Source organism: Argiope bruennichi, chromosome 5, assembly GCF_947563725.1.
Source record: "Argiope bruennichi chromosome 5, qqArgBrue1.1, whole genome shotgun sequence".
NCBI lineage: Eukaryota > Metazoa > Arthropoda > Arachnida > Araneae > Araneidae > Argiope > Argiope bruennichi.
In genome coordinates, this window is record NC_079155.1 from 56,868,016 (window position 1) to 56,894,842 (window position 26,827).

Below are 26,827 nucleotides of genomic sequence, written 5' to 3' on the forward strand. Positions count from 1 at the left end.
AATTACAATTGCAATGAAAAAAATAAAGAATAATTATTTAAATCATGTAAATGTGTAATAACAGAAGAATCATCATTCATCCGATTGTTTCACGTTTCATTCTTCTTCTCTAACCATTCGATTTGTTCCCACTGGAAATATTGTTGGAAGCACTTTTTGGCTTGGATGTTGCTGTAAAAATGTAACAAATTTAATAGAGTTTATAAAAGTAAAATTTGAAGAGTTCCTAAAAAAATTATTAAATATATTTAATTTAACCGATATTTGCATAATTTTCATATTTATGAAATTGCTTAGTTTGGGAAATTAAATCAAAGTACTTTTTATGCAAAAACATAGTTTAACAATCTAATTTTTATTGAAGTCCCGTGATTGCATTGAGTGGATGTTTAATCGAGGCTTGAAGACCAAAATATTTTTTATAAAATTCCTTTATATATACTTAAGGTATCCGTCTAAGTTGTAAAGCGACTTTTCTCTGCACCTCGATATTGTAGATACGGTTGTTTTAAAAATGCATATATAAATATAGCAATATATAAAAATGTAGCCAAAAATACAGTACATTCCCGAGTACGCGGCCTAATTTGGCAGAAGGACAGACCGATTAACAAAAAACTGGATGAGCTGGAGTTCTACGAACTCGCTTCTGTACACGTCAATATCAGAAGACAAAATTTTTTATACCAAAACTCACTGTTAAAATACGTATTTTCTCCCTTCTTATTGAGTACTAAGCCTTCCATTCATCTCAAGCCACGTAGAAGGTGAAAGCGGCCCGGTGAAACATAGAAGCAGTTGCCGATAACGTGCCGAGGTAAAAAAGAAAGCTTTGTACAGGTAGTTTATATATGTTTATATATTGCACTGTAAGAATATATTAAAGAAAAAAATAAGTTAAAAGATATAAGCTGTACATATCTTAACAGGAATTCTGTACATTTCACTATGGATAATGAAGGCAACATTAAGCATACCTCAAGAGCAGATTATGAATACTGTAGGTACTGTGCAGTTATAATCAGGAACAGAGGCAATAATTGAGGTCTGTTACACACTGACGAAACAATGAACAACAAAACTGAACGCTGCTCCTTTCCTGTCACAACTTGTATTCTGCACACGTCACGTAGGAGAATCGTAGCAAACGCCCGCTTGCAATGCCTTGGCAATGTTGCCAATGCAACGATTTGCCTTCCTCTATAAATTACAATAAAGAAAACTAGGTCGGATAGTAAGGAAGTCGGATAGTTAGTAACCGGATACTCTAGAATATACTGTAATGATATTTTTAACTCGAAGTAAATGATTTGTTTTATTTTCACCGTGAAATTCTCCAAAAATAATAATTCAAATACTTATAATAATTCTACCTACCCTGCCACAATTTATTACCGATTCATCCATAGGTAATTCTGTTAATAAAAGCTCGAAAATATCATTTGTTTCTAGAGTATTTAGATGAACTAATATGAAAACTGAATTCTTATTGTGTTATTCAAGATATCTCTTCACATATCGTATGCGCAATATCAATTTCTATCGGAAAAGATACACTTACAAAAATAGTGACTGATGAAGCCGAAATTGATTTAAAAAAAATTAATCAAAACTTTCAAAAAATGTTTCAAAAGATGCTTAGTCATGCGAATGAAAGAGATCTTCCATTTAATATCAAATACAAATTCTGTCACTAATTTTGTATCAAGCGAAATCCATTACAATTTAATAAAACAAAAGAAGTACCAAATCATGTAAGTACATCCTACTATAAGCGTATGCAAATACCTATACTCAAACACCAACAATATCTATAAAAAGTCAGATTATTTGATAACTGCCTTTTTACAACTCATTTAAGAGATCGCTTTCTATTACTGAGACATCTCATGAATTAAGAATGGTGAGACTACAGTTAAGTTAGTAATTTCCCTGCCTTTCTAAAACAAAGATGAAAATGTTTAATTTCTATTATTTTTATTCGCTTTTATATATCGTAAGAAATGAATACATCATATATATTAAAATCCTAAATAAATGATACTAAAAATATTAATTTTCAATTTACTCTTTTCATATTTTATGAAAGAGTTTTCACTTAGCCCAAGGAAATGTAAAATGAAATGCTTCATTATTTATATGCAAAATCAGCTTTTGCATATAAATAAATGATTAATTTCAAAAAGTTTATGCGCCGTCGTAAAGGATAAAGTCTAATTAATTTGTTGTTTATATCTTGATAGAATAAAAGATGAAAACTTCGGATAACAAACTCTCATTCTTAGAATAAAGTTTTGATTTTGTATACTAGATATATGTTTACTCTGTTTTACCTTAATGAGCATATCTCAATATATGCAATTTTAAATCTCAGAATAAACTTATTCTTGGTAATTTATATGGATGGGGCAAAATGTCTTGACTCTGCTTTGTATGTTTAAAAGATGTAAAGTAAAATTTTTGTAAACAAACTTTTTGTTTATACATCAAATAACTTCATTTACATAATAATAAATTCAAAAAATGTATTTGTAAATAACTATATAATATTTTTACCTGGCGACATGTTCTGAGAATGCACCGCTTCTGCACTTCAGTCCACAAATTATTTGGGATGCCATCCTAAAAATTAGTTTTTCTTTCATCAATTTATCAAAAATAATTTTAGTCTTGAATATATTTATCATAATAATAATCTTTCAGCTTTCTAATTTATATCTAATATGATATTTTTAAGAGTTTGCATCACGTTGTTTTGTAGCTATTTATAAATATGTTTAAATTTAAATGATCTTTAATTTATAATTTAAAGGTTAAAAATAAATAAATAACTATTTTTTTTATTTTCCTAAAATTTTGCATGTATCATTTTATTCTATTTCACCTAATTATAGATACTCTAGATTTATCACCATATCGAAATATCGTATCAAGAATTCTTTTTTATTAATAAAAATTATAGAAAAATCATTTGAAAAATCTTTTATCGTCTGCGAAAATCTTTTATCGACAAAACTGCTGATATCCTTTGCGTGGAGTATTCATATTTTTGCATATAAACATGTTTTTCTCGCTGTAATCACTCAACATTAAGGAATAAAGAATTTTAATTTTTAAATATTTTGGACCTTAATTGAGGTTCCTGGGTATACATATTTTTGAAATATTTGCCATTGTTAAGAATATTAATGAGCAATATGTTTCAAAATATTTGCTTATAGAAGAACAAATTTATTTGGAAAAGTTTCATAATTCATCGCATAAAATCATAGTTTTTAAATCAGAATTAATTAATTTGTATTAAAAGTACGTTGTTTGCACATGTTTAAGAAAAACAACTGAAAATCGCACAAGAGAGAGATATAAACAATGGAAAACAGCTTACCTGAGTACCTGTACAATTTCTCATCTGAAAAATATAAAATAAGCCAATTATTCTTCAACATAATTAAGAAATAGAAAAATTCCTTTTCATATTGTTATCAAATATTTAAATGTCAATATATTGTGATACACAATAAATGTTTGAGTTTTCAAAGTAGCGCCAAATTTTGAAATAGTATATAGGTACTTTTTAAACAAATTTTTGAATGACATGAAAATATTTACTTTAATACTTTTATAATTACTTAATTATTGTGAAATTTTCTCATCTTGCAAACTTCAATTTTTCATTTTTCATTATTTAATTTTTCCTTATTTAATTGAAAGCTGTTGATTAAATATTTTTCACATATCTTAGTATACAGTATTCAGTATCCAGTCTTTACTAAGCGATATCTTTATAAATCCACATTTTTATATAACGTGGGAGTATAAGTTTACATTATGAAAACAAACATACTTTATATTGCTTTCAATTTCAAAATATTAAATTAGTTATAAAAATAAATCAATTTTATCCTCTTTAGAGTAAAAGGATTTTTTTTTATTTAACAGACATAGATTGAGTAAACAATTTATTATTATTTATCAGATTCTCAAGATGGATAGCTTAGTTATTTTTAAGCTGCTTACTAAGGAATATAACTAATAAAAACAATTTAACGCTTTCACTGCAGATTCTTGCTCATGAGATTCGTATAATTAGGTTAATAACACGATCTTTTGTTTGCTAATGTTTAACAGTAGTACAAAAATGTTTATCAAATTATACGGTATGAGCTAATTAGACAGTAGGGATAAATCGGAAGTAGGTGAAGCAGTGTGAATGTGTTATGGAAAAGTTTACTTTTAGGTACATTTATTCTTTTAACTTTTTCTTTTCAACATTTTGATCTTTAATTTACAATTCACAATATTATTTATTCTGGCAAATGTTTCATTAGTTTCTAAAATTCACTCCCAGATGGCTCCACTTACATAGAATAGAAATCTAGTTAAATGAATCGTTTCATTGACAATTAAGCTCTGGAAATAAAAATTTTTTTATTTTAACTTTTTTTTTCAACATTTTGATAAACATTTATAATTCATTCAACATTTATAATTCATAATAATTAATATTATTCTGGAAAGTATCACGTTATTTTTTTAAAAAATTTACTCCCAGATGGCAAAACTTACATAGAAGGGAAATTTAGCTAAATTAATCGTTTCATAGGCAACTTTGCTCTGGAAACAACAAAGGTTCACCATAACTCATTCAGAAAATTAGCTGAAAATTCAATTACACAATTCTCAATCTAACAAATAAGGGACTATATGTTTAGGTTTGTTTGCTGTAACAGACACAAAAAAATGTTTTCTTCCAATTATATTAAAAGCAAATACATCAGTTTTATCAGGAGTTTTTTAAGAGAATCGGGAAGATAAATTGTCTTTCAGGAAAGAAATGCAAAACCGACAAAGTTCTGCAAGGAAGCCGTTAATGGAAAGAGATAAATTCAAGTTTGACTTTGATCTTATATTTAGAGTCCATTTCCTTTCAATATTACTATCAGTCTCTTATGTCGAAGGTTTGTTTAAAGAGATTCCTGCAGGAAATTTTCAGAAAGCTATTTTTTGTTGCGTTTTTACTGTGGATGTTGGGATGGATCTTACTACTACTTTTAATAATCTAAGAATAAATACTTTTTGGTCCTTTGATTTTAAAACAACAAATTTTCTTTCTCTTTCAATTCTGACTTTCTTTTTCTTTGCTAGAGAGAATTAGACTCCGATACTTTGTTATGAGCGTCTTCAAGAGAGACGTGACTAGAAAGATGTAATCAGAAATTCATCTACAGATTTCGCTAGAAGGAAATTAAGATGGCAGTAGTATCATAGAGATAGTATTAATTGAAATAGTATCGCAAGAATCAATAATATCCTTCTATATCTTGTTTTATTTCAAATAGTGTCTAATGTGAAATTTCTGGTTCTTGGGTTGAATCAATTCATTTTGTAACTCCGATTGCAAGGAGCTATATTGATTTCATTGAAAGTTCGATATATATATATATGTGTGTGTGTAATAAGTATATATATATATATACTTATAAGTATATATATATATATATATGATAATAAAATTATGTTAAAGAAGATTTGATCAATATTTCTGTCATTGATTTTTTTATTAAATGCAATCTCAATCTATAAAAGGTCGAATGAGATAATACTTTTGCCCCTATTTTAAAGGTACTTATAAAATTCTTATTTTGATTATAGTTACTTCTTTATGATAAATTCAGGAATCAGAAAAAAAATATTATCAAAAACTGTTGTCTCTCGCCATGATATTACAGCCAAATCTAAAATTCAGTTAATTCTTCCTGCTATAATAAACTGAAAAGAAGATTGGTGAACGTTTTCGTTAAAGATATTTGATTTATTAATTAATTAAATGCGGTTAATTCAACCGTTTATCCTGAGATCAATTAACTGAACGATTTTCTTCCCTGTCTTATTTGATTTTCTCTTGTGTAATGAGTAGTTTGGTTACTGTTAGAGAAAACAAGAAAAGTAACTCAATGGACTGTCGCTGCAAACCGCAGATCTTATCACCTAAACATTTGAATAAGAAACGGACATTGGCATTTTCTATGACAAAATCAAAGAAGAAAAAATTCTTAACTTTTTTTCGGACTGTAAGCTAAAGTTTAATACTCAGTCCTATACAAATATATGGAAAATATATATACTGTATAGCTTTAATTTTATGTTTTGAAAATACATGCTATCTTTACTATAAAATAATGAATGCTTAAATTATTTTGAAAACAGTATGGCAAGTAGCAAACTAATTAAAATCGTTTTATGTTTAGATTAAATTAGAGAAAATACTTTTCTTGAAATGGTCAAATTTTTTTGTAATATGGAAAAAAGGGGAGTTATTTTATGTAATCTTTTATTCTTTAGAAAAAAGAAATTTGTTTCTAATATAATTTTGCAACATCTTACCGTGACCTGCAAAGTTCTTGGATTGCAAAAGGCACATTCGCTCTGAAAAAGAAAGCAAAGAATTATAAAAAGTCAGGTATTCGAAATGGGATTTAAAGCCCACAAAAACATTCCCGCATTATTACGTAACTTTTAAACATATCTTTTTTGTATTAAAAAAACATATACAATAAAAATAAAAGTTTTTTGTAAACACTAGGTAATTTAAAGAGCACAAAATACAGGTACATATTTAAATTTTTCTACTGCCAGAATAATTTTAGGAATTTCTCTTTTCATTAACAGAAGCGTCCTTATGGAACGTAAATTATATTTTCTGTGCTTTCAAATAATAAAAATACTAACATAATTAGGGGTGTATTAAGACAAGCTTGAATAAATTTTATTTTCAAATGCATAAAAGTATGTAAATAAAGAATTAAATATAAAAGCTGCAAATAGAACCAACAGCAATGAAAAAAATTAAAATCAAAATGAACTATAATGCTTCAAATAAAAATGAAAAATTTAGATTTTTTTCCTCAAAATAATTAAAATAAAATTAATATTCTAAGAAATTTTGATTTCAGATTCTTAAAACTTGGTCTATCAACTGAAAAGTTTATGAAAAAGAATAAGAATTGTAATTTCATAAAACAAATTCTTTCAACGTTGTTAAGAATCTGTAAGATACATTTATTTAATAGAAGGTTTATAGTAGAATTGCAGCATTGGAAATGCAATAAAAATACAAATCTTTGAATAATATCATCTGTTTATATGGAGAAAAATATACTTATTTGTGAAAAAAAATTAAGCAATAAATGTAATTTTAGGCGGTTTTAGAATAAAAGTTCTAAACCAATATCCATCTTAAAAATTGAATATTTTTTACACAAAATAATCTTGGTTAATAATATAACAACACAATTAATTTTGCCAAAATTAAAATTAGAAATAAAATGTTGTCTACTACTAAAATAAGCATTTGAGAAATCAAAAATATGAATAATTAAGATATCTTTCCTTTGGGCGTATAATTAAAATAAAATTTTCTACTTTTAATTGTGTTTAAATACATTAATGTGTTTTCTATATTATTTAGAATCTGAAATAGTTTAATTGATAATCTCAATACGTTTTCTTATGAATTCTGGAAAAAGAATCCTATTAAACAAAATATTTTAAACATATAAAAATAATATATATTTTTTAACCAGGTATCCAAATATTATCAAATGAATAAACAAATTATTTTGGATATCTAAATTGATGGACTGTATTCAAAGAAACAAAATTTGATATAAGTGAAGCATTAATTTACGCAAGTCTCATAAATGCTGTTTGAAATCCATTACCTGCATGAAAATCAGTTAGAGAAATATAATTCATTCTATAAAAACTGGTTTCGTACAGAAAAAAAATGCGTGAAATTATCATGTAATCTATAATCTATTTTTAATGCACTTTTTTAAAAATAAAAAACAACAACAAAGGTTAGTTATACATATATTATATCTTTTTAAATCCTGTATTAGTTGATTGAAAACATTCAAAATGAAATTAGTATTTTGAGAAATCTGCTATGAATTCTTTGTATGCAATATTTGTTATACGGCGGTCTAACACACACGGTGTCACTAACACACTCTTTTGTAAAGCTTCCTTAAAAACTATATGCTTCGAGATTTCTTTCTTTTCTACAGTTGTTCTTCATTGCTAATTGCAAAATATTTCCAGAAAGTGAATTTTAACTTGTGTAGAGGCCAAAATAATTTTTTTAATGAAATGTATTAATGGAGCATAAATCTTTAATAGATAAATAAAGCATTATCTTCCTCTCAGTAGTTGTCGTTATAAGATTCTAGAAAATGTATTTTGCTAATAAGTTTCTTTTTAGATAATCTATTAGTAGTATAAATATTCTAAACTTTATGCAATATAAAACATCTAGAGTTCATATTAGTAATAGATATATACAATTAAATAATCACTTCTTGAATAAGACGAAAAATTTAAAAATATGAAAGGGATAAAAAGCGGAAAGTTTTTTTTTTATGTTTTGCAGTTAATTTTAGTTCTTTATTAAATACCAATAATTTAATATAATTAATATTTGGAATGAATGTATATAAAGAAAAATGTACTAATGAATAAATGGATTCATTTCGACCAATCTATTGTTAATATTATTTATGACTTTCAATGACAGAAAAATATTATTTATTTAGTATTATTATGTTATTTTAAAGTTTTATATTTTTGCAAAATGAAATTTGCTTCCTAAATATTAAAAAAAATTATAGGTCTCAAAAAATTAAAAACTTTTAATAAAATTAAATATAATTTAAAAGCAAACTTCTTATATTTTTATCAGAATACTATATCATTTTAATTATATGCCCTACTAATATTTGAAATAATTGGCAAAATGGAAATTATTCGGGAAATATCGTATTTCTAGCTTTGTGTTACTTCTTATATTTAATTGCAAAATTATTTTTTCACTTCGTTTAACAAATCATTATTTCTATTAATCTTAAAAAAAATCAAAATGTTTTCTAGGAACACAACCCTACAAACAGATTAAATTGCACACATGTTTAGATTCTCCAAGATTATTTTTATTCATTTTTTAATAAAAATAAAGAAATCTTATCGATTAATTTTTTAATCTATTTTATATTTAAATAACTGAAATTCATTATTAAATTCAAGGAAACTCATTTATTTTTGGAGAAAGAGTAAAGAATATCTGTCTGTTTGCAATAAGTATTCTTATTTATTTTTAACACAATAATTTTCAAATCAAAATGAAAAAAAATAATTTTGCAAGAAATTTTTAATTGAAAATAATTTTGCATTTATATATATATAATTAAAATTCTCCATAACAAATAAACTTCTTTATCTATATATATATAAAAAAATTCTTTAAAATAAAATTTTCAATACAAAAATAAAATAAATGATAATAAAGTAGTATTAAAATAATGAAAAGGAATCCTCAAACTGTACTATTTAAGATCATTTCAGCTAGGTCAATTTATTAGAGGAAAAAATAATTTACGAATTTTCAAGACAAAAAAAATGTTCTCTGTAAATTGAAAGACATTTTAAACAAAAATTAAGCTACATTTAATTAAAATATTGAATAAAATTTGAAAAATTATTTATACATGGTACTTGGAAAATTATTTTAATAATATGTTATTTCTTTGTCATTAATTTAAAAGTTTATGTTAAATTATTTTTCTGTAAAATCTTTATTCTTGTTAAGTTAAATTATTTTGCTATAAAATAGTTATTCTTGCTATGTTAAATTATTTTGCTATAAATTCTTTATTCTTGCTCTGGAGGCTTATAAATTTTGTTTTCAGCTATTATACAAATGGGCCTATTTTATTGAGCTCCGATAGGCGATAAAAATGGAGGAAAGGTAAGAGAACAAAAGCGTTTATCCTCAAACGTTACATACAAAATGGTTACTTTTAGATAAAATCGGCATTTGTCTTAACAGTGGATTAAGTTTCCGATTTCCTTTTCGAAAAATATTACCGTCATTGATGTGCATAGCCTTAAGACTCTTTTGAAGTTCATTATTAATCTGGGATTGCTGTACTGTTTTTCTCAAGTAACACAGCCTGCTGCGCAATACTGTACATATATTATACAATATTCAAAAATATCATATAATATTGTAATTATTGTTCAATATACCACAATAATAGACATTATATATGCGTTAACAGGGCTTTCGCCAGTTTTTAAATTAAAAAAAGAATGAACATAGCTCATTTTTTCGACATTGATATACATGGGCCTGAATGCTATTTAGAAGCTCTTTATCAATCTGGAATTACTGTTTTGCTATTCACAAGTAGCACAGCCTGCTGCGTAATGTTGTATAATATTATATGATATTCTAGAATATTCAAAAATATTATATAATATTACAAATACTGTTTTGTATCATACAATAATATACAGTATGTGTGTGTTACTATGGTTATAGCCAGTTTTCAATTCAAAGAAAACTGAACATCGCTCATTTTTTCAAAGAGGAACGCGTTCCTGGTAAACGTAGACAAAGCCGAATATTGTATATTATTATATAATATTATGAAATATTCAACAATATTATATAATATTACAAATAATAGTCGATAGAATACAATAATGTGCAGTATGTGTGTGTTAGTAGAGTTCTAGTCAGTTCTTCAATTCAAAGAAAAATGTACATCGCTCGTTTTTTTTGAAGAAGAACGCGTGGTAAACACAGTTCCTGATAAAAAGAGACAAAGGCGAAGTTTGTTGCAACAATAGATTATTTTCATGAGTTGATCATACCGCACGGAAAAAAAGGCGGACACGGAGTCCCAGATAATCTTCTGGATGACCAACATGCCAAAATTCTGACTTTGAAAGATGAATGTTTAGATATTCTGGATATATTTTTTCCTTAAAAGAAACTTTAAAAAAAAGTCTTAAATATGGAAGAGTAACAAAAGAACGTTAAAGCCCATCCCACATCACTTTCAGCAACGACAATCTAAGAGAGGATCGGGTATCTCATCCTCGGGTATGACAGCTGCCTATATCTTTACTCGATTATGCTGAACAGTTACAATTTCTATACATAAGACAATAAAATCAGTTTTCCCGTACAGTAGACTTTATTGTTATTGTCTGTCGAGGTTGATAAGACCCGTTAATCATAATTTTTTAAAAATTGATGAGATTTTATATTAACCTTTGAAAACGAATTTTCGAATATTTTTCCTTTACATTATACAAAAGTGAAATAAATTGGTTTTGAATAAGACATTTTTCCCTGGAATTTGAATTCAGGGGTTGGGATATGTTGATCAAATACCCCCCGCCCTATATTAAAAGAAACTAATTTGCTAACAAGTATTTAAAATAATTTTAAATGGTTGAATGAATATGTATGTCCTCTAAGTAATTAATAATAAACAAATATTACTGATTTTTACTATAGAAAATGTTTCATTTTTTTATTAAATGGAATAATAGACATTTAGATGTGTTATCTTTTAGTGGTATAAGCAACTGCATATTAGATGGAAGAAATATATTTTGGGATTTATTTTATTACCAAATGAATCCTTATTATACTATTGATCTCTCAAAAAATATACACATTGATTGCTGAAAGTTTGAAGCAAATGAAATAACAGAAGATTTGTCTTACCTCAGTATTTGTAGCTGTATCTCTAAAACAAACTCTAATAGCCTGAAAAAATAACACAGAAATGCAATTTTTTCTGTAGAAATTTGTATATAAATATATGAAAAAGAAAAGAACAGCAACTAAATAAAATTACATCCATTTAAACATAAAAAAAAAATCTCTTGATCTACTTAAAATTGCTTAACAGAAAAATCAGTGAAAAACTGTCACTTGTTCAAAATAAAATATTAAACTGAATATAATATTAAACTCTGAATATAATATGAGCAAATAATTTATACATGATTACTACTCAGATTGAATCATTTAACACATTCTATTTGGCTAAAAAAAGTATGAATTTTAATATTTATTTCAACTTGTTCTACTTTTCCACAGGAATTCTGTTTTTTCATACTCTGTTCTTGTTTCATTTTCAGCTAAATCAAATACGGGCTTATGGGCTAAAGGCATTTAAATAAAACATATAATAAACCGGATTAGAGATTTTATTTTCGTCATATTGTTAAAAAAATAAAGCAAGAGTGTAGTAATATATTATTGCACCTAAAATATAGCTTAAAAAATCTTTTCAAAAGCTCCGAAAAAGAGTGCTTGTATCCTCTCAGATTATTTAAGAGAATACCGAATTGCAAATATACTTAATATGAAATAAGTTATTGCAATTAATAGTATTAAGTTGATGTACGTTGATAATATTAATTTGATTTTTATGATCTGGAATTTTTGTCAGTCTGTAATTATATATTCGATTTCTAACATAAGTATTTAATTCATTTTCTAAAACTTTTTTATTATAAATATGTCCCACAAAGAAATATAATTAAGGCAGCATACATTTTTCTCACATATCAAAATTAAAAAAGTGACGTTTTTCATCTGATTGCTTCATATCGAATTTGTTATCAAAATTAACTAATCAAAGTATTTTGTAGAATTTTTATAGATTTTTATTAAAAATCAATAATAAATATTTTTTAAGTATTCAAGACTCCTTCATTATTTTTTGAAAAATCAATAAAATTTTAATTTTTTACAAATTTTAACTTAATTTATGGAAATTGTTTTGAAACAATCTTTTAAGAAATTTAAAGAAAATTTTATAAATAGGCAAAATATAATATATCGAAAATTAACTATCCTCACTTAAATAATAGAATATTTGCTTTTAAAAATATTTTTAAATTCCTTGATATTATGTTTTGTCTTGTTAATTTTAATATCTAAAATTAAATGTACTCAAATAAATAATTATATCTTACATTTATCATTTTACGTAAAACAAATTATATTGTGAATTTTGTTTCTAATTATAATTAGCATGAAAGTTAAATGTACCCGTATGTATAATTATATTTTGACACCCTAAACTGTTTTAGATTTCTTGATTTTATAGTTTTCTTTTGCATTAGGATTTATAGTTATTTTTGTTTTATCTGAAATACAAAGATGAAAATAAAAATTAATCGTCACATATTGACTGATTTTAAGAAATTGAGTTTCCAAAACTTTTTATCAACACAATTTGCCTTCATGTTTCTTTTAGAAGCAAAATAGAATTTATATATTCATCATTACTCAAATTTATAACATTTTAATGTAAAGATATATTTAAATCCCCCATTGTTTTATAAAGAATCTACCTTCGGAGAATAAATAACAACAAAACAACTTTGAATAAAGTATTTGAATAAATTTCCTGCACACAAATCCACAATTCAACGAAAACCGGTCTCCGTTTGTAGAACACACAAATGAAACCTTTTCAGCACCTTATCTTCTCGCAAATAATCTAGGACACTCTTTCAACGTAGTCCACCCGATACATCCTTGAATTCTTCACCGTTACCAGGAAACCAGATCTAGATCGAGAGAAGAATTCGTCACTGCTTTTGTCGTCTAATCCTGACGACAAGCTTCGCTTCCAATAAGGCAAGATCACGTCCTTTACCAATACACAGGACGTAAAGCAGTCTTTTTCCTGATGCGGTGACAACAAATTGAACTTGGAGAAGAAGAATAAAAGCAAATGGTAAAAGGAATGATATAAGCGAACAGCTTGAACTAATGGTGAAGAAGTGGAAAATTTACTCCCGGTTTTATCTCGATGTAGTGTCTTCTAAATGAAATTCTGTCTTTTCAGACAAAAGTTTTAGAGATCGATCGTATACTGTTTGTTGCACTTCACTTTTATAGTTATTGGGCCATCTTAGAGTTTCTTCCCTTAATTCTATTTAGTAATTTCTAAAATATCAATTTTCGAGAAATGTGCATTTGCGAATCATTTTGTGAATATAAAAGTACATATATTATTGAAAATAACACATGCTAAATCATATGCTGAATTAGCATGTGTGTATGTATATTAGAAGAGACACGATTAGCGTCTTTTAAAATTATTTTTAATGCATCGGAATTCACCAATACATAAATTTGAGTTTGTATCCGTACATAAAGAAATATTCCAATCACTTAAAGAATGAATTACGCTTTCATTATCATTTATTGTGTATGCTATATGTATTTTCATGGACATATCTTGTTTTTAAGTAATATTTCAATACACTTTATGTAAACTAAATAATGAGGGACGGAACTTGAGTTGAAACCGATTTTGAACATATATTACGAGGGGTGATCCAAAAAAATATGTTTACAAGCAGCAGTATTGGGAAAGTAGAAACTGTGGATGGGAATATTGTTACCCAGAGTGGAGATAGATGGCTCTAGTTGTCTTAGACCTGTTGTTCGAGCAGATAGTGTTAGTACTGAGACCTGAAACGTCTAGAGAAGTGGTCTCGCACAGAGGTGCGAGCCGTGATACGATTTCTGTGGGCCAAGAATCTGTACCCAGTAGACATTCACAGACAAACCGTTGAAGTGTACTGGGATGAAGCAATGAGTAGAAAACAGGTGGCGAAATGGTATCGTTCTTTTGAAGCGGACAGAGATATTGATGGAAACGTTTAGGTGATGGGTCTGGAGCCACCCCCTCCCATACAGCCCCGATTTGGCTCCCAGTGACTATTCCCTTTTTCCGGTATTGAAGAAACACTTATCCGAAACAAAGTTCATGTCAGACGGTGATGCTCAAAAATTTGCCGATAACTGGCTCAACAGTCAGGGACTTAATTATTACCGAAACGGGTTAAATAAATTGGTCCAGCAGTGCGATAAAGTGTGATAAATGTCTCAACAGGTTTGATGATTATGAAGAGAAATGACCGCCACATATGTCTCTTAATTATCATTTGTATCTTCTGTCTATTGTTAATAAAGCATTTTTCCTTTCTCTTATAACCTTTTTTTGGGGGGCTCACCCTTCGTACTTTCCATTAAAGCTTATATTTTAAATTATTATATATATATATATATATATATATATATATATATATATATATATATATATATATATATATATATATATATATATATATATATTTACATTGATTGGATTTTACATGTTGATTTATCTATAATATGAAATACAATTTAGAGCGGTAATACTCACAAATAACAATAAAATTTGCTCCCCGAAACACTTAAATGTATTTTCTGGACAAAAAAAAATCTACAATAAAAATTATTCCCCATTTGTGAAAAAAACATTTTAACACAATCCTTTTCATTTACAATCAGTACTTAAGTAAGTTAGCGGTTCCCGAGCTTACTACGTTTACTTAGGATGCGTAAGATAACCGGAATCCATAATGCTTAATGCAGTAATCTTGATGATGCATATCGGATGCTTAAAGATTGAGCCGCTATAATAATTAACAAATTCGGTAAAAACTGTGATGAAAGGTTGTTATGTAAATACAAGCTATAGCGGGCATCGCCTAACAACCCAAATATATCACCAAGATAACTATATTATGCATAATGGGATTTAATTAAATAAGACAGGGGATCTTTCTAATACTTTAATATCCCACATTTTTTTTTCTAATGGGATATCACTTAGATCACTCTGTACTTAAACCGTCCTTTCAGGCTTTTGCTTTCTACTGCTTCGAAGACCTCAGCATTGACTATAGGTAAATTAACTCTACTAATAATTGAGCTACAAGTAAATTTATCATACCTTTGTAATCTCGATTTAAATCTAGGATTATAGTCTTTTAATTTTTCAATAAAAATCAATTCAGTGTACTGTTGGTACGAATAATTTAATTTAAATAATGCGAACAATAATATCATTAATTAGCTAAAATACTATTTTGTATATTGTATGTAAAAATGCTATTTCATGTATCATTACAGAAGTTACTTTTTTTCGGTTAAAAATATTCGTTCAAAACAAAATTTAGAATTCTAGAATAAAATTGTACACACTTTTTGTAACACAATTTTATATTTAAAAAGGCATTATAGATTGCACCAGGAATAATCTTCCATGTAAAAGTGTTTTTATCAATTTTGCTGATGGGTTATAAATTATTACATTAATACTAAAATTCTTCTGTTTGGAAAATACCTCTACCCAACGAAATGCAGTCTCACAAAGACGCCCATCAGGTTTCCTTTATTTGATTTCCATTATTTGGTTGTGTTCCACGGATTTGGAGCTTCCAGGAACAATTGTTTCTATTGAGTTGTAGGAAGAGAGTTATATTACTTCTCATCAATATAGAAAAATTAATTCTCTCAAAATCACTCTCCATTGTCCAAAAGGTTTTAAAATTAATAGTTAATAGTTGATGATCTGTTATCATTTTGTTTCAACGCTCAAAATCCATAAAGAATTAGAATTTTATTCAGAGATTTAATGAAATTTGGGGAATTTTTAAAAATAAGAGTTGGAAAAAAATTGGAGTTTTGGATGTAAAACGATAAAACCATATTTAGTTACAAAAGATTTCAATCATCTTATCTAAGGATATAAATTTTAAAAAAGCTGTAGTGAAATACATTTTAATTAAAATAATCTGCAAATTTAATACATACCAATAAATAATTTAAATATTGAAATTTGATAAATAAAAAAAATATTTATTAAATCATTGTTTTTCAGCATTTTTTTAAAGTTTTTCATTAAGGCAAACGAAAAAATAAAAATTATTTGATACGATAAAAGTTGAAAATTTAATACTTAAAGATTAATAGTTTTTTTTTATTTGAATAAGCTGCTTTACTAGGCTGTCTTAACTGAAAAAATAAGAAATAATGATAACATATATCTTTCTTTTATGCAAGATGTTCAGAAATTTAAGTTACAAACTGTTTAAGTTCAAAATCAAAAGAAAACCGTGGATATAATTCTAAATTAAATTTATAGGAATTAAGAATTTCTTGAAAAATTGGAGCTAGTTTGTAACACATAAGGAAAAATTACGTCTGATTTATGAAATTAAAATTAAATAATCGCTTATTTCAAAGTAACTAAAAAAATATTAATAATATTATCTACCATGTAATTTATATATTGTTACGGAACTTCCGCCTGTAAGTTCGCAAAGTTAACGGGTTCGTGTAATAGATTTATGGAGACGCACAGTCAACAGGCCTCGGTGACAAGCGACGACATTATTTAACACGAAGTCACTGATACGCACACAAGCAACACACAGCAGTGCGTAATAGCACAACAGCTGGTCGAAGCACTCAGGGAGAGAGAGCTCGTTCAACTATTAACCAGAATTGAACTCAAAACGCTGCCTTCAGCTTGAGGCTGCCAACCTTTTATAGTTCCCGGGAAGCGGACCGAGAACCTTCTGGGGCAATCAGGCTCATCTCAGTTCCTAATGGTTGGATCGTTGAAATTCTCAAAGTTTCCAGCATTATCTATTTTGTTGCCAAAGCCGAAATTTGGCCAGTTGCCAATTTTTTTGTTGCCAAACCCAGTAATCTAAGAACTTGGCGCCAAGTTTGTCGCCAAGTTCTTAGATTACTGGCTAGGCACCCGCGCAGCATCCAATACAGATGATTATAAATTGGTCTTTCCGGTGACAGAACTAAACATGTTGTGACGCAGCATCACAGGTTTGTAACAATATTATTTAGAATCATCGTATAATTTCTATAGAGATAATCAACAAAATAATATCAAGGCAAATTTCGAAATTAATTTGATATTGGCAATTCATTTCGATTGGTTTTTAGGATTATCATTAATTCAAATGTCCTGATTTTCTATATTATTCTCAGAATATCTTGCAATGAAATTAAATGAGAATGTTATCATTAGAATACTTAGTATATGCACTTTGGTAATACTAAATAATGAATAATTTTTATGAATAATATAACTAATTTTTTTTCTAATACTCTTCTAAAGAAAATTGCATTTTCATTCAATAAAGCTATGAAAATTACAAAAGTTTCAAGTAGAGTTAGTTATCTATAAAATATGATGGATTTTAATATTTCTGTCAGAAAAATATTAAACTAATGGCATTGTTCTAAAACAATATACATATACGAATACATTTAACTGGCTACCACTAGTGCCAGTTAAATGTATTCGCTGTGCTAACTCAAATATTGTTTGTATTGAATTTCATTTGGAGGTATGTAGATGTTCATGATTTTCTGAAGAAAATATTTTTAAGTATCAAATGGAGGCGGTAGTTTAAGGTTATATATTTTTAAAGTCTTTGATCTATTTCTTTTTTTGAGTACATGAAGATTTCTAGTGAAGTACAATTACAGTTAAATGTCATGATATACTTAAATGACCAGATTCTCGATACTTTTTAATAAAAGTTGTATTTAGTGACACTATAACTTATTTTTCTTTTTTATCACTAATAGCTTTTAATGACCAGCTGGTTCACCACTAATATTATTTGCATTTAATATTATTTAAATCAATTACATATAACTTAACATCCATGATTCTAATAAATTGTCAGACACTGAAGACGTGGTATTTTAATTGTCTTATTTAAGCTTTATTCATTACAAACAAAGATATTCTAAACATTGCAAAGATAGGAGGATTAAGCTCGTGACATAACCATATTAAAATAAGTCGGATTAGAGGTCGCTTTTCGAATCTTATTTCTATTGCTATGAAAAGTGACTCGGCATTTAAAGCGATTCTTATAGATGCATCTAAATAAATATTGTTATGAATCTGTATTATTTCATCTTTGTGCATTTAGCCTCGCATAATAGAAGAGAATTTTACATATTTTAATGGTTGTTGAAAAAAGAAAAAAATATTGATTCTAGGTCTTGGAGATTAATTTGTCGATGAAGAAAGAGATGAATTTCTAAAATGTACATGAGATTCTACAATATCACTGTTACACTCGAAATCCAATATTTCTTCTAGAATATCGCACACCATGTATCAGAAATTATAAAAACTGGAGTGAATTTCAAACGAATCAGGCGAGTGAATTCTTTTATTGAAGTGTTGATACCCAGCGTGTTATCCCTGAATATTTTGTACCAATGCAGTTGTCTAATAAAGATTTGCTATGTGTGCATTTTCTATGTAGAATGTGTCCACTTGATTATTGCAAGTGCTATCCTAGTATATGATTCTACTGAATTTTGTTACTGTACTTCGTATATCTCTGCGAAATACAGTGCCGAACTTATTGCACTTTTCTTCAAACATCCATTGTACATTTCCATAACAACATGGAAATAACAATATATTCAATATCATGCTATTTCTATCTTTTGTATTAGATAATGTTAGTTATTACATCATCTAACACAAGCGAATCAATTAATCTACAATTTAAGCCACTCTTGTGATTTATCATAAATAACGGTCTCTTAAATTTGTAATTCCATGCACTGCGTTTCTGACAAACGTGCATTATTTAAACCGATTTTAAGAATTCGATACTTTTAAAATAGCACATTAATTTAACGCATTAAGGATTTACCATAATACTTACCAAACGAAAGCATGAAAGTCCGCCAGCCAGGAAAAATAGGAGCACAAGGAATAATAACAACCGCATATTCGAAGATTTATAATCTGTAACAAGAATTAAGGAATATATTAAATAAGGAAATGGTTTGCAATTTGAAGGGTTCAGAAGATTAAAAACGCTTGTTTATGTGTTGGATTATGGCTAAATTGGCATGCATATTTGTGTTGCAAGAACGCAGCTTAGGTTCCATAATACTTTTCAGATTCATTAAGTATGGTTGGGCAATATTTATCTTCCAGGGAAGGTTTAAAATAGGTGCATGTAATATTAAACCGATCAATATTCTAAATTAAATCTCTGATAATTAAAAGATTATTATCGAATTTGGAAGAAGCCAAAAATTAATACGCTACTTTGAAGTTTGAAATTTAAGGTTTAAGCACTTCAAAGTGATGCAGCATAGTATCTGCAGAAAATATACACCAGCTAATAGTCATATATCTCTCAATTTATTATGATCTTGTTTATTAAGTCAATCGGGTTATAAATTTTCCAAAGGCAACTAAATTATATAAAATTAAGATATTAATTAGAAATTAAGATATTTAATTTATAATTCGATTCTATTTCACTAAGGGATGAGTCCATTTCCGGAATTCTTTGTCATTCTTTGACTTTGACTCCTCCACCCCCCATTTTCGTTCATTTTTTTTTCACGTGTATGTGAGTATCATGTAGTTTTTGACTTTATTATTTTATTTTAAATTAGTCTGCGAGTAATCCGAATTTACTTTATTGTTAAATGTAATCATGTCTTCATCTCTTCTCTCATCCCCATTTGACGAATTAACCCATCATAATGCATGCGCAAATCTGTTGAATTAGTTTTAGAATCCGTTGGCAAACATTACTATTATTTCTTACTGTATTATTAAATTATTCTGACTTTATAATTAATCCTTCATATTCCATCATAAGCCTTTATAATCGTATATATTGTATATTTTAATAACTACTACAAATTAATGGAATATATACGATTATAAAGGGTTTATGATAGAATATGTGACATATGATGATGATGAGAGAACATTTCCAAACTCTTATGCATAACTTTCCATGGTTAACTACACATAGCATTTTTAAATATAAGCCTGCGATAAATTTAAACAGTATAATTTCTAATAGTCTGGGACCTATTCTGTATATTGTGTACATATATTCGAACGAATTCAAGTCATTATAATGTCATTAAAAGGATAATTGTTCGGGTAATTAAGCTTAAATTGGCATGTTTTTTTTTCTTACTGTATTCTGCATTCACTTTCGTATTACTCAAGCTGCGCGAATAATAAACAGAATCTTTCTAAGCTTGCAACAATTCATCAAACAAATGAAACGCAATTAATTTCATATTAGTAAAGTATAATTTATTTAAAAAATTGTTTAACCATTTCTGTGCAAACATATTTTCGGAAGCTGTATCGGAGAAACTTCAAAATTTCGCATTATTTTTTTTACCAATTAAAATTTAAAAAAAAAAAAAACCTAACACACTTTTACCTTTTTAAGTATATTTGTGCTTTCTTAGTTTGTCCTTAATCAAAAGACTGAACTTTAAGAGAACAAACAAACATGCATAGCTATACTTTCCTTTCTAATTAGTAGACAGATTACTAAGAATTGAAACTATCAACATTCTAAAACATGCAGATAATTTATATATCTATCAGGAAAATTATAGATATATAAAAAAAACTTTATTCTTTCAGACTTCTAAATGTAATAATAATTCAACCAAATGCTTAAAAAATTGCATGCTTCCTTAAGAAGAGGAAATTTTTATAAAATTAAAAACACATACATAAAGTTTTAAGATACTAAACATTTTTAAACTAATGCATTTTCGCAATTAGGTAAGTCAATATATTTAAGTATGAAAGTAACACATTTTTGGTTATTTTTTTTAATTGATAATGAAAGTCATAGACGAAAACAAATGACTAATTAATTAATTTAAGGAGAAAAATAAAAGAAATGGTGATTGATAATAATCATCTTCTTATCAAATAAACGAACGCTTAAGAATTAAAGAATTAAGGATTTAAGAAGTAAAGTTAGTGATAATTAGCAATATAAAGGGCCGACATGGAGAAAGTTAACCTTTTCCCTTCAAAACTTGCTGAATAGGCAAAATTTATAGTTGATTGCGCCAGGAAGAGCTCAACCATGGCTGTTAATTATAATGAGCTGAGAGGAATTTACTTGTTCTAAAAGGCTTAATCGCGGAAAAGAGAAATTATGGCCATTTCCTATGAAATTAAATAAAATAATCTAAAAGATCTCTCAACCACGATATTGTGACAATTTGAAGAGGGAATGGGGAATTTAAATGCATAAATTAAGCATTTTTAAGTTTTAAAACCTTTTGTTGTTGTTGTCATTCGCGGTTACCATTTTTATAATCAAAACTCATTAATCAGAATATTAACTTTTGTTCATGGTTTTTTCTATTGTTATACATTTATTTATTATATTGTTATAAATTTATTTATTATATTGTTTATTATATATTATTTTATTATTTATTATATTGTTTATTATATATTATTTTATTATTTATTATATTGTTTATTATATATTATTTTATTATTTATTATATTATCTTAACTTATATTTTTGCAGAAAAATTTATTTAAATTTTAAATCAACATGTGTTTGTATAAATATGATATGTGATATATGAAATTTAAGAAAAATTATCATCTTATACACTTTTCTGAAGTCTTTTAACATTCGTTATTGTCTCAATCAATACAGTCATAAGGAAACTTCTTGACATTTATTTTAATTTTTAAATTGCGTAATAACTATAATTTTATCAAATTATTTCCCAATTCATTTTGCATTTGATTCCTTTTATCTTTCACAATTTTTGGTGTTTTGTCCACACAGCAACACATTGTTTTTTAAATCGTATAATCCAGGAAAATCATGAAATAAATTCAACGACTCCTAATACTGCAAGCTAAACATAAGTAACATTTCACAAAATCTTTACTAATAGTTTAATTTTGAAATATTGATTGTTAACAGATTTTGACAAAGAAATTTTTACTCAATGCAGTATGTAAAGCGTGTAGTAAAACAGCATTTACACAATTATTAGAATACAAAAAAAAATATTTCTGGATTTTACGAGAATATATTGTTTCTGAAGGAAGTTGAAATTGGGAAATTTATAAATTTTATCGAAAAGTCAAGAAATAGCTAATGTCTCGGAAGTCTATTACTGTAGAAATTTACAGCAAACTATTGGCACGCCTAATATTCGTTTAACCTTAAACAGTATTTTGGACTTGTACTTACAAATCAAATAAAAAAAAATATATGTTAATAAAAGAATATCATTTCTATTCTATAGATCTAGTTCTATGTTTCTACGTATTCAATGTTTGAGAATCAATTGTTTTTTAAAGTAATGTTTATGTTACTTTAATATATGAATTTATAAATTGCTCTTCATCAAGATTTTGCTAAAAATTTGTTCTATTTTGTTTCGGAAAATAAAATATTAGGTACATTCATATATATATATATATGAATATACCTAATATATATATATATATATATATATATATATATATATATATATATATATATATATATATATATATATATATAAGTGAAAAAAGTGAATAAAATAGATTATTTAATTTACAGATTTTATTTTGTATTAATGATTAGAAAATAATTAGTAAAAGCTTTTGAAATGCTTTGATTTTTTGAAACAGTATAATTAATTAAATGAAACGTTTGCAGAGTTTCTCAAGATTTAATTACTCTCCATTTACTCATTTAAGTTATTTGTAAGTAATTACTTGCAATGATGGCCGTTATATTGTAAATAAAAAAAATGTTAAAATTAAAGAAGGCTGTTGTGAAATGATATGTGAACGATGTAAATCATTTTTTTTAATAATTTCTATTAATAATAAAAGCGAACATATGTGTTTGCGTTCTGTCTAAGCATGGCCGATTATTTGATATAATACAACGAAATTCGACAAACATATTTTGGAGGATGGGAATTAGTGATCTTTCTGAAATTTTAAATACTAAATTAATAAGCAGAATTTTGGCAATTTCTTCTCTAATATTCCAAAATAATGGCATGAAAAGGACTTATATTTCAAAATTCAATAATATTTTTTTAAAGATATATATTTACCAATTGGACAGTTTTGAAAGTCTTAAAAATAAATTTTAATGCATATAAATTTTGAAAACTAAACAGTTAAAATTCTGTTAATTTTTCATATTCTTTGAATTTTTATAACCAAGCCACTTTTTTGCTTTATCATTATTTATATAATCTATAAAAATGCATTTAAAAATGATTAACCAAATTGACGAACAATCGTAATTAGCTAAATGATGATACTATTCTTCAATATTTCATTCAAACTTTAAGCCAACGAACAGATGAAAATAAATTTCAGGGTGTGATTTTATTATGGGAATGCATTAGACTGTGAAATGAAGAGAGAGAAGGGGAAACACCACCTCAAACAACTCAGAATTTCACTTTTAAGTAACGAAGCAAGTATCTTTTTCATGTTATTGTGACTAGACTTGACAAAGGAGACTTATGCATATAAAGAGCAATCCCAATGTAAGGCTGCTGAAATAATATCGCTTAAACACCAGTAATTTTATTGAGAGAATACTCAATGCTAATTTATCCATAATTTTACTGTAACTAAACACAGTCAATATTCATATTGAGCAAACTAATAGAAGATGAAATTAGTAATAAATGCATAATAGTTAAGCTATTCTTCTGTTGACAAAAAAAAAAAAAAAAAAATGTCCCCAAAAGTTCAGAATTCAGGAAAAGTTTGAATGCTATTCAGAGGAATCAGTCTGTAATTCAGCCTTGTATAATAAATATAAAAATTAAACAATATAATAAAAAAAATATATCAAAAATTGCAAACACAAAACAAAAATTGGCAAAAAAACTGAAGCCCATATAGAAAACGGTGAATAAATTGAAATCTCAATCATATTTACAATACAATTATTTCTGGTATAATAAATGCTTAATTCTTTTTTGGGTTTTTTTTTTTTTGCAATATTCGATGTGACTTTACAGTCTAATTTTCTGGGCCACACACTTTTAGATTTTTGTTTTAACATCTAAAAGTTTGATGCATAATAATATAATAGATGTATTAGCATTTACATATATGATAACCATGTATGTAATAAAAACTTGCATTCCTTTTTGTGAAACCAAATTCAAGAATTTTGCTTATATATTTGCTTGAACTCACAACTAAATTAAGCGGGAGAAACAAATGTTACATTTACTTTAAAAAAAACGTTATATTTAATTTAGTAAAGAATTTATAATCTTCTGAGAATTAACATTTCTACTAAATCTGCTGATAAATTAGAGATCTTTCAGATGATTTGAGTTTATTTTGCGTTCCATTTTAAAACCATTTACAGCGGCAACCGTAGATAAATTACGGTATCTCTATTTAGATGCTCCTCTCCAACGGCCAGAATCGAATTTCCGAGAAGAAATTCTTAAGAATTTTCCTCGTTATTTTTTATTTATTTTTTTAAACTTTATACAGTTGCAATCAACTATTGGAAATAAATTAATTTTGACCAGTTAAGGTCTTTTGGAAATAAATAACAATCGACAAAAATAAGTGTGATTAATATTGATTATTTATTTTTATTTTTATATTGGTTTTTAAAAATTATAGCAATTTTTCAAGGAACAAGGGAGAATAAAACTGTGGCAACAAATAAAGAAATAAGTACAAATAATTTAATTTAGATATTTATATAATTATATACTATATAATTTCATTTAATTTAGATATTTATATAATTATATATTATATAATTTAATTTAATTTAGATATTTATATAATTATATATTATATAATTTAATTTAATTTAGATATTTAAATATAACTAGAGGGAGTGGTCTAACCAAAACTTTCTCACTCTCGAATAAAGGTGTTATCCGAGATAACGCTTTGCATGGCATTGGCATACAATATTTACGAAATATTAAATTTTGACTGACTATCTCTATTTTATTGAATCTCCCATGTGATCTTTGGCTAGTTATTTGGCCATTAATCCCTGGCATGTGGTTAATAGCATCAAAAATCCAATTTGTGTTGTACTCGCGTGTTTTCTAACCAATTTTGATACATTGCTACAGTTGCAGTCATAAAATCCCGTAACAAATTTGATACATTTAAGCCATCGCGTTTATGAGTTGTCATGTTTACATGTTTTTGAAAATAGAGACCTACAGACGGTCAATATCTTGTTGGATTTGGCTCAATTCAAGTTGGATTTGGCTCAAAAGACAGATTATGGATGTTAATTTTGCGAATTGAGTTTTATTTTTCTGGCTCTCTTCATTTTACAGCTTTCGTGTTTAATTATATTTGAATATCCGGATGAACAGACTTCCTCTAAGCGAATTTGGCTCAAAATTTGACAGAGTTCTACAAATTTGGCATAAAAACTTTATAACTAATACCCTCAGTGTAGATCAAACCGTTTTTGAATTATTTTTGTGGAAGACAGGCCGATGAATATTTTCCAAAAATGTATTCTTAGAAGTGAGGGAGGTCAGGAACGTGGTGATCTCGAATTGGAATTTTCTGGTGATTACTATACTTTCTTTAAATTACACATTCGAGAAAGTTAAATTGGATGCGACTTTATAATAAAGACAGAGATTTGGAAATAATATACTTTTCGTGAAAATTTGATATATGGGGTTTAGGCTTCGGGTGGGCGGTAGCCGTGGTAGATAGATAACTTGAGAAGAATTTCACAATCTTTACTCTTCTAAAATAACGAGAATAACCAATAAAGATCGTAATTATTATTAAATAAAACTTCGCACTTCATATATGTCCCCTACAATAGGAATGGTTAAACCGATGGTTTCTGTGCCGGTGTATGACACTTCTGACATTAATAAAAATTAATTCTTTGGTTAAACTATTTAATGTAACAACTGTATCGTTAACTAACTATCCTTTATAAAAGCGTTTCAATTTAAGATCTGAAGTTCTACTTACCTTTAACCAAGCTTCCAATAGACTCTTTTGACTTCAACCGGATATCTATCAGTCCCTTTTGTCATTAGCAGGACATCTTTCTCTGATTCTTTTATGTTCGTGTGTTTCAACTAAACGGGAAAGGAAGTGTTGAGTCAATCGGGTCACAGTGCTTGATTGGTTTGGTGGAAGTATTTTCACTTTCACCGGAAAGGAAATCCACCCAAAGAATAAATATTACTCCAGAGAAAAGTAATTTTTCCTTATTGAGTAAATAAAAGAATTCTGTCGTTGCTGTATTT

The 26,827-nt window shown here is 26.9% G+C and overlaps 1 protein-coding gene across 1 annotated transcript; it reads right to left on the reverse strand.

Annotated features, from left to right (window-relative positions):
• On the reverse strand, positions 1–26,617 carry LOC129969686 (uncharacterized). Its single transcript, XM_056084355.1, has 7 exons — positions 26,547–26,617; positions 19,438–19,520; positions 11,579–11,620; positions 6,385–6,426; positions 3,386–3,409; positions 2,557–2,622; positions 1–171 (listed from the first exon to the last, which is right to left on the reverse strand). Exons 2-7 carry the CDS (start codon positions 19,501–19,503, stop codon positions 97–99), a joined length of 315 nt encoding a protein of 104 aa, XP_055940330.1. The 5' UTR covers positions 19,504–19,520; positions 26,547–26,617; the 3' UTR covers positions 1–96.
• Positions 26,618–26,827: the final 210 nt, after the last annotated feature.